Consider the following 10,000-nt stretch of genomic DNA (forward strand, 5'->3'; position numbering starts at 1 on the left):
ATATTTAAGGTTTGTTTTTACATCTATTTATATATGTCGAGTTTGCTTTCTTTTTTCATATACTTTTAATTAATTTCAATATATATTATAATTTTATGATAGTAAAAGAAATATTACAATGCCACTAAAAATATTACAATACCATTATCAATACCACCATACCATTAGATATATAAACCCATTACATACACTACGCTGGCATTAGAAATACCACACTACCATTACAGATACAACACCACCATTAACAATACCACCATACGGTACCATACCATGACCAACACCATATCACCATTAGAGATAAAAGTGCAGCTGCTAGTGTTTATGGAGGGTTCGTCAATGTACGCTTTTTCTCATTGCAATCCTCTTCACTAACTTCGCTTCCCGCACAACACCATCGTTTGAACAGAGGTCAAGTTCGTAAGGTGTTCTGGTGAAGTTATCATTGTACTTATTATTGTAGAGTTGGGGAGAGCAAACACAGCTTCATAAGTTGTTCCGTCATCAGACTCTTTATTCAACACAAGCTTCTTCAGTGCAGGAATTACAGGCAACAGATTTTGACTCATTACAAAAAGATATCAGCAAATTACAATTTCAGCGAGCCAAAACTACAGAAAAAATTACTCTATAGATCGGAGAAAACAAAAGAACTACAAGAACATTTCTGAAGATACTAAAAACAAAAAAACACGCAAAGTATAGCTATATTCAAACACCCAAAACTACAATTAAACTACTCACCAATTTATACAAAACAACAAATTACAGAAAAACACCAAATCCTTAACAAACTCTCTCAAGCCATTACAACAAACATCAAACTATCTTTCCAAGCAGCCTAAAAAAACTACTCAGCAAATCACAAAAACAAGATCAGTAACAAAATCGTTGAACCTTATTAGTGATGCCGGTGGTGGTGGTGGTGGTGGTGTAAGGGATCATTGCCCCTGTGCTCAACTCCGATCCTTCTCTCAAGAGACGGTGAAGGGGAACGATCTGAGGATGAGAGGGGAGAAAAGGGCTTATTGCTACTGTGCTCAAATCCGTGTCAGGGAGGAAGGGAGGGAAAGGGAAGGAAGGAAGGTAGTTGATTGAGTGTTACAAGGAAGGGAAGGGAAGGGAAAAGGAAGGGAAGGGAGAGGAAAGGAAGAGAGGCTGGAAAGAAAGCAAAGGGAAAGGAAAGGAAGGAAAATGGAAATAAGAAGGGAGGATAGAGGAAAGGAAAGGGACGGAAAAGGAAAAGAGAGGAAAGAATTAAACAATCAAAACAAAAGACAATCAAAACAAAACAAAAGACAATCAAAACACAACAAAACAAAAGCTATCGATAGTAAACAAAGGAAAACCACCCCCTCCCTCGCTCACCCTTAATCCTGTGCCTTCAGAAAACCAAAACAAAAGACGATCACAACAAAAAAACAATAAAAAACACAACAAAACAAAAGCTATCGATAGTAAACAAAGGAAAACCACCCCCTCCCTCGCTCACCCTTAGTCCTTCGCCTTCAGAAAACCAAAACAAAAGACGATCACAACAAAAAAACAATAAAAAACACAACAAAACAAAAGCTATCGATAGTAAACAAAGGAAAACCACCCCCTCCCTCGCTCACCCTTAGTCCTGCGCCTTCAGAAAACCAAAACAAAAGACGATCACAACAAAAAAACAATAAAAAACACAACAAAACAAAAGCTATCGATAGTAAACAAAGGAAAACCACCCCCTCCCTCGCTCACCCTTAGTCCTTCGCCTTCAGAAAACCAAAACAAAAGACGATCACAACAAAAGACAATCAACACACAACAAAACAAAAGCTATCGATAGTAAACAAAGGAAAACCACCCCCTCCCTCGCTCACCCTTAGTCCTGCGCCTTCAGAAAACCAAAACAAAAGACGATCACAACAAAAAAACAATAAAAAACACAACAAAACAAAAGCTATCGATAGTAAACAAATGAAAACCAACCCCTCCTCTCTCACAACAAAACAAAAGCTATCGATAGTAAACAAAGGAAAACCACCCCCTCCCTCGCTCACCCTTAGTCCTTCGCCTTCAGAAAACCAAAACAAAAGACGATCACAACAAAACAAAAGCTATCGATAGTAAACAAAGGAAAACCACCCCTCCCTCTCTCTCACCCTTAATCCTGTGCCTTCTCCATGATGCACAGCGGGGACTTGGTGGAGAGGCAGTCAGCATCATTCATCTGGAAGTAGCTCTCGTAGGTCAAGGCGAGGCACTGTCCATTCATGGGGTCGGCGGGGGCGCGGGTGAAGTGGTAACAGTGACCCTGGTTGGCAATGCGGGTGCTGTTCCCTACAAGGCTCTCCACTAGGCGGTTGGTGCAAGCCTCGGAGTATCTGTAGGAGGGGGAGAGAGGGAGAGAGTATTAGGGTGGGGGAGGATGGAAGAGGGAGAAGTGATTGTGTGTGTGTGTGTGTTTGTGTGTGTGTGGAGGGGAAGAAAGAAGGGAAGAGGAAAAGAAAGAAGGAGAGAAAGATTGTGTGTGGTGGGAGAGAAAGTAGGAAGGAACATGAGAAGAGGAAGAAAGAAAGGGAAAGAAAGGGAAGGAAAGGGAATAACTGTATGGGAAAGAGAAGGGAGAAGAGAAAAGGACAGTATTTATATGTAAGCTGTTTATGAGAAGGGAGACCCAATCCCCCTCACCTGATGACCTAGTAGACCCAATCCCCCTCACCTGATGACCTTGTAGACCCAATCCCCCTCACCTGATGACCTTGTAGACCCAATCCCCCTCACCTGATGACCTTGTAGACCCAATCCCTCTCACCTGATGACCTAGTAGACCCAATACCCCTCACCTGATGACCTTGTAGACCCAATACCCCTCACCTGATGACCTTGTAGACCCAATACCCCTCACCTGATGACCTTGTAGACCCAATCCCCCTCACCTGATAGCCCAGTAGACCCAATACCCCTCACCTGATGGCCCAGTAGACCCAATCCCCCTCACCTGATAGCCCAGTAGACCCAATCCCCCTCACCTGATGACCTAGTAGACCCAATCCCCCTCACCTGATGACCTTGTAGACCCAATCCCCCTCACCTGATGACCTTGTAGACCCAATCCCCCTCACCTGATAGCCCAGTAGACCCAATCCCCCTCACCTGATGACCTAGTAGACCCAATCCCCCTCACCTGATAGCCCAGTAGAACCAATACCCCTCACCTGATGGCCCAGTAGGGGGAACTGACGTCGATGGGTGAGCGGTCCAGCCAGGTCCATGAGGTGGTCTCGTTATGACGGATGCCGCCCAGCCAGAAGTCAGCCGTCAACTCTGTGCGTGGGAGAGAAAAGGTTAGGGAGGGAGAGGAAGGAAAGGCAGGGAAGGGGAGAGGAAGGAAGGGAAGGGAAGGGGAGAGGAAGAAAGAGAAGGGAAGGGGAGAGGAAGGGAAGAGAAGGGAAGGGGAGAGAAAGGAAGAGTATTGAAGGCGGAAAGGAAGGAGGATAGAAGGAAGGGAAGAAAGGGGAGAGGATGAAAATTGAAGGGAAGAAAGTGTGAATTGAGAGATAGATAGAGATAGACAAAGAGAGAAAGAAGACAAAGAGTGACATAGAAGAGAAAAAAATATCAAGGGAAACACGAATAATAAAAAAAACCGATGAGGAAAATGAAGAGAACGAAGCGGAAGACAAAGAGGAAAAAGAAGAAAACAAAACAAAACAAAACAAAACAAAATATCAATTCAAGAACAAACAACGAAACATGAGAAAAAAAGATAACACACACAAACACACAAACACCCCCCCCTCCCCCCTCCCCCCCACCCCCCACACTCACGGTACTGCTTAAGGTGCTGGACGAGGGTAGCGTAGAAGGTGTAGTCACGGTTGAGGGCCAAAAGCTCTCCCCCAATGGCGTGGCAGAACTGGTGAGCTTCCCCCCAAGTCACCTGCAGAGAGAGGGGAGAAGGGGGGGGGTTAGTCAAGGGAATGGTATGGGAGGGAGGGGAAAAAGGGTGGGTGGGGAAGGGAAAGAAGGGATTGGAAGGGAAGGGAAGGGGAGGAGAGGACGGGAAAGGAGATAGGGAGGGAAGGGAAGATTAGAAGATGGAAAGAAAGAAAGAAGGATAGGAAAAGAAGGGCATGGAAAGGGTAGGAAAGGTGAGGGAAGGAAAGGGAGGAGGAGAGGACAGGAAAGAAGATAGGAAGGGAAGAAAGGGAGACAGCAAGGGAAGGGAAGATTAGAAGATGGAAAGAAAGAAAGAAGGATAGGAAAAAAAAGGGCATGGAAAGGGTAGGAAAGGTGAGGGAAGGAAAAGAGACAGAAGAGAAAGGAGATGGAAGAAATGGAAAATACACACACACACACACACACACACACACACACACACACACACACACACACACACACATTTCCATCCCCCCCCCTCTCTCTCTCTCTCTCTCTCTCTCTCTCTCTCTCTCTCTCTCTCTCTCTCTCCCCAACCACCTCAACATCCCATCCCCTCTACAACCCTTTACAACCAAGGCTTTTTTTTGTATTATTGTTTCCTTTATTTTTGACCTTGTACTGTTTCCTCTACTGTAAAAAATAATAATAATAATACCCGCTCTTCCCCTTCTCTTATCCCCTCCTTCCCCCAACCCCCACCGACCCCTATATTTACGTTCCCTGGGTAGAATTTTGTTTCCTTTTTTTACCCTTGAACCGTTTTCTCTACTGTAATAATAATAATAATAATAATAATATTCCCTCTTCCCCTCCCCTTCTCCCTTCAACCCCAATCCCTCGTCTATACTTACGTTTCCTGGGTAGAAGATGGAAACGCAAGCCCCCCCGACGCGGGTGAAGAGCTGTGGGCACTCCTCATGTTTCAGAGTATGAGGCAGCTGGGCGTCGAACTCCTCCCCCAGCGCCTCGGCCTTTCCAAGCTCATCCAGACTCTCCTCACCTGGGCAAGAGGGAGGCAGAGGACAGGTGAGAAAAGGGTAGAGCTGCAGGTGAGAGGGAGGGCTTAATGAAGAGGTGTCTCAGGTATTGTGAAGGTAAAACGGAGCTTTTTTTTAAGGGGTGACTATGTAAGAACAAGCCAAAGAAGAAAACGGTAAAGTTGAGAGCACGTAATTTATGAAAGGGCACACTAATTTAGAACAAAGGAAGGCTGATTAAGAACAAAGAAAGGCTTATTAGAACACATGACGGGTGATTAAGAAGAACGGAAAGTAGACATTAACTTTGTAAATAGAATGGCTTGATGGAAAAAGAACCCATTAGTGGTATTTTAAGGGCCAACTATGAAGAAAAACTGGCAGAAAATATAAGGTTGCAGGTGAGAGGGCTTAATGAAGGGGAGTCTCAGGTAATGTGATGGTAAAACTTAAAGGTAAAATAGATATAAACTTTGTAAATAGAATAGCTTGCCAGAAAAAAAACAGGAGTGGTATTTGAAGGGCCAACTATGAAGAAAAAAACTACCAGAAACAATGAGGTTACAGGTGAAAGGGGTTAATGAAGGGGGGTCTCAGGTATTGTGATGGTAAAACTTAAAGGTAAAATAGATATAAACTTTGTAAATAGAATAGCTTGCCAGAAAAAAAACAGGAGTGGTATTTGAAGGGCCAACTATGAAGAAAAACTAGCAGGAAAAATGAGGTTACAGGTGAAAGGGGTTAATGAAGGAGAGTCTCAGGTATTGTGAAGGTAAAACTTAAAGGTAAAATAGATATAAACTTTGTAAATAGAATAGCTTGCCAGAAAAAAAAACAGGAGTGGTATTTGAAGGGCCAACTATAAAGAAAAAAACTAGCAGAAAAAATGAGGTTACAGGAGAAAGGAGTTAATGAATGGGGGTCTCAGGTATTGTGAAGGTAAAACGGAAAGGTAAAATAGATATAAACTTTGTAAATAGAATAGCTTGCCAGAAAAAAAAACAGGAGTGGTATTTGAAGGGTCAACTATGAAGAAAAACTAGCAGAAACAATGAGGTTACAGGTGAAAGGGGTTAATGAAGGGGGGTCTCAGGTATTGTGAAGGTAAAACTTAAAGGTAAAAAAGATATAAACTTTGTAAATAGAATAGCTTGCCAGAAAAAAAACCAGGAGTGGTATTTGAAGGGCCAACTATGAAGAAAAACTAGCAGGAAAAATGAGGTTACAGGAGAAAGGGGTTAATGAAGGGGGGTCTCAGGTATTGTGGAGGTAAAACTTAAAAGTAAAATAGATATAAACTTTGTAAATAGAATAGCTTGACGGAAAAGAAACCATTAGTGGTATTTGAAGGGCCAACTATGAAGAAAAAATACCAGGAAAAATGAGGTTACAGGAGAAAGGGGTTAATGAAGGGGGGTCTCAGGTATTGTGAAGGTATAACTTAAAGGTAAAAAAGATATAAACTTTGTAAATAGAATAGCTTGACGGAAAAGAAACCATTAGTGGTATTTGAAGGGCCAACTATGAAGAAAAAATACCAGGAAAAAATGATTTAATGAGGGTAATTAAGAACAAAAAGAAGGCTAACTTAGGAGAACAAAGAGTATTAGTAAGTTATTTATGGGTATTTAAGGAGAACAAAGGGTTTCAATGAGTAAAACTGAGTAAAAAAAGAAGCGTAATTAATGAGAGTAAAGGTAATTAGTGAGTTAATGAGGGTAATTAAGAGAACTCTCGCCAGCGTTACCAGAAGGGGCGATGTTCCTGGCCACCACGACGGAGTCCAGGTCTTGAAGCAGCTCGTCCTTAACCATCTGGCAACAGTGAATGTGATGTTGTTATTGTTGTTGTTGTTGCTGTTGCTGTTGTCTTCTAAGCATTCTCCAAAAAAAATAGGAAGAAGGGGACAGGAAATAAAGAGGAATGAGAAGGGAAAAAAAGAGGAAGAAGGGGACAGGAGATAAAGAGGAATGAGAAGGGAAAAAAAGAGGAAGAAGGGGACAGGAGATAAAGAGGAATGAGAAGGGAAAAAAAGAGGAAGAAGGGGACAGGAGATAAAGAGGAATGAGAAGGGAAAAAAAGACGAAGAGGAGATAAAGAAATAAGAATAGGGAAAATAGGGGATGGAGGAAGAGGAATTAAAGGGATGAAAGGGGAAGGAAAAGAATGGAGATTTACATAGATTTACACAGAAGTTCAGACCACGCACAGAAAGCGAATACAAATAAAACAAACATGAGGAAACGAAACGAGGAGAAAGAACTGGTTAACCTCTCTCTCTCTCTCTCTCTATTTATTTCTTCTTCATTTCTCAATCTTTTATTCCTTCCCCTTTCCACCTATCCTCCTCATTCCCCTCCTTCTCCTCCTTCCTCCTACCCTTCCCTTCCCTTCCTCTCCCTTAGATATGCTCAAAATGCTTCCTTATCCCTTCCCTTACCTTCTCCTCCCCTTCCCCTTTCCACCTATCCTCCCCATTCCCCTCCTTCTCCTCCTTCCCTTCCCTTCCCTTCCCTTAGATATGCTCAAAATGCTTCCTTATCCCTTCCCTTCCCTTACCTTCTCCTCCCCTTCCCCTTTCCATCTATCCACCCCAATCCCCTTCTTACCCCCAAACAAAGCCTCTCCCCAGCCCTTCCCTTTCCTCCCCTTTCTCCTTCCCTCTTCCACTCTAACCCAGTCCCCTTACTAAACACCCTTCCCCTTCCCATCTACCCCAGAAATCCCCATCCCTCTCTCCCCTCTTCCCCCCCCCTCACCTGGCAGATGCGGGGGTCCAGGTCTCCCTCGCAGGGCGGGTCGGTAGCGGCACAGTACCGGGTGATGGGGATGCAGTCGGAGGAGCCGAATCTGTAGCAGCGGACCTCGTTGCGGCTGCAGTCATCGTTAAGCCAAGCCTGGGGGTGAGGGAGTGATGGTGCGGGGTGAGTCTTGCGTTAGGAAGTGGGACAGGAAAGCGAAGAGAGAATGAGAGTTGAAGATACATGCATATAGTTGACTCTTGCATTGGGAAGTTGGACAAAAAGGGGATGAGAGAGTGAGGATACTGGTTACTTCTTGCATTAGTAAGTACCCCCCCCCCCCCCCCACACACACACACACACACACACACACACACACACACACACTCACGCTGCACAGGTCGGATTCCTCGTCCGATCCGTCGCCGCAGTCGTTGTCGCCGTCGCAGACGTACCTCATCCTCGTGCACCGGTCGTTCTCGGCGCAGTGGATCTGGTCGCTTTCCGGACACCGGCCGTCACCTGCGTGGAGAACATGGGGAATATGGAAACATGGAAATGAAGCCAACAGAAAGCCTGTTGGCTCGCTGCGAGGGTGCCCGCTCTGGGGATTAAGGCGCTCGACAGTCACTTGGAGCCGGCCGAGCAGATGAAAGCACTTATTCAGGTTACTCTTGGCGCAGCGAAGGAACGGTCGATTCCATTTTTAAATGAGTTAATGGTACTGGCATTTACTACCAATGAAGGAAGGTTGTTCCAGGGGCGGATGAATCGCTTTGAGAAGAAACTCCTGCCAGTGTCTGTGCTGCATCGACTCGCTTCAATAGGCAGGCCGTTATTTATATTTCTTGTGTTGGTTTGTAATTCAAAGAGCTTGGACTGATCGACGTTACTGAACTTCTTAATGGTATTTGAAGATTTGAATTAAATCTCCTCTTAAGCGCCTCTTTTTCAGCGAAAAGAGGTTGAGTCGCCTGAGTCGTTCTTCATACGGCAGGGCCCTCAAGGGTGGAATCATTTTCGTAGCGCGTCGCTGAACTCTTTCAAGTAATTCAATATCCTTCCTCTAATTAGGGGACCAGAACTGTACTGCATACTCGAGGTGAGGCCTGACCACTGAGTTACACAAGGATAACATTACGTCTGGCTCCTTACACAAGAAGTTCCTCGCTATGAACCCGAGCATACTATTGGCTTTGTTATATGTTTTTTTTTTTTACAGTGCTTCACGTGTTTCAGGTCACAGATGACCAAGGAGACTTTAATGACACTACAGTCTCCTTGCTGATGACGGTGACTCCAAGATGCGATTCCTCCTGCACGACCTGCCGAAGGTTCCCACGCAAGTTGTGCGTATGTATGGTTTCTATTTTTGGATCCAAAGTGCATGGCTCTGCATTCGTCAGCGCTGAATGACAGTTGCCACCTTTCAGACCATCGGGTGAGCTGGTCAGGGTCCCTTTGGATGACTTCACAGCCGGCCGTCGTGAGGACCCTTCCTTTGGTGTCGTCAGCAAACTTCGAGAGGGAGGATTTCAGTTCTGTGTCTGGATCGTTGACGAATAAGATAAAGATAATGGGAACAGCGCTGATCCTTGCGGTACTCCGCTAGTGACCGCAAGGGTCAGTTCTGGGAGCCATTCTCTTTATCATTTACATCAACGATCTAGAAACAGGACTCAAATCCTCCCTACCGAAGTGTGCTGGCGACGTCGTGTGAATAATTATAAACGGTTACGTGTCTAGTCTGGCTTTTTGGCGCCCTTTTTGGAACGTGGTTACTTGGAAGAGTTGGGTTGTCACAGAGCTGAGTCGACACAGCAAACACTCAGTCGTAAAACGTGATATAAAGAAACATCAACAAAACTAACTAGCCTCGCCTTCAGTAACAGTAGAAAAAGACAAGTATCAAACACGTATTAGCATCACCATCACTGCTACTACTACTACTGCTACTACTACTTTTACTACTACTACTACGGTACCACTACTACTCACCAGCAGCAGCCACGGCCGCCAGCAGGAGCAGCAGGAAGCAGACGGGGGTGGACATCTTGACAATATCCGCCTTTTGTTCTTTGCTTGAGTCTGGGTCGAAAAAAGAAAAAGAGAAAACGGGTAAGTAAGTGAAGAAGGTTGGTATTAGAAGATACTTTTGCTTCTTATATCAGCTATTTCTAAAGGTCAAAGAGGGGGGCAATTGGATTCTAATGAGCGTTTCTTCAGATTAACGGTAGAGAAGAAGGCTCAAACTACCACCAGGGTCATAAAACTACTCCTGGAAATGCCCACAACTACGAAAGCCTTGTCAAATATAGATTTCTTAGGTTTGTGGTAAAGAAGAAGGCTCAAACTACC

The 10,000-nt window shown here is 44.5% G+C and overlaps 1 protein-coding gene across 1 annotated transcript; it reads right to left on the reverse strand.

Moving 5' to 3' along the window:
• Positions 1–848: 848 nt before the first annotated feature.
• LOC126981934 (uncharacterized) lies at positions 849–9,767 on the reverse strand. Its single transcript, XM_050833615.1, has 9 exons — positions 9,641–9,767; positions 8,034–8,164; positions 7,661–7,798; positions 6,649–6,715; positions 4,776–4,924; positions 3,811–3,922; positions 3,198–3,306; positions 2,142–2,363; positions 849–996 (listed from the first exon to the last, which is right to left on the reverse strand). Exons 1-8 carry the CDS (start codon positions 9,693–9,695, stop codon positions 2,144–2,146), a joined length of 981 nt encoding a protein of 326 aa, XP_050689572.1. The 5' UTR covers positions 9,696–9,767; the 3' UTR covers positions 849–996; positions 2,142–2,143.
• Positions 9,768–10,000: the final 233 nt, after the last annotated feature.

The sequence above is a fragment of the Eriocheir sinensis genome, chromosome 49, assembly GCF_024679095.1.
Source record: "Eriocheir sinensis breed Jianghai 21 chromosome 49, ASM2467909v1, whole genome shotgun sequence".
Lineage (NCBI taxonomy): Eukaryota > Metazoa > Arthropoda > Malacostraca > Decapoda > Varunidae > Eriocheir > Eriocheir sinensis.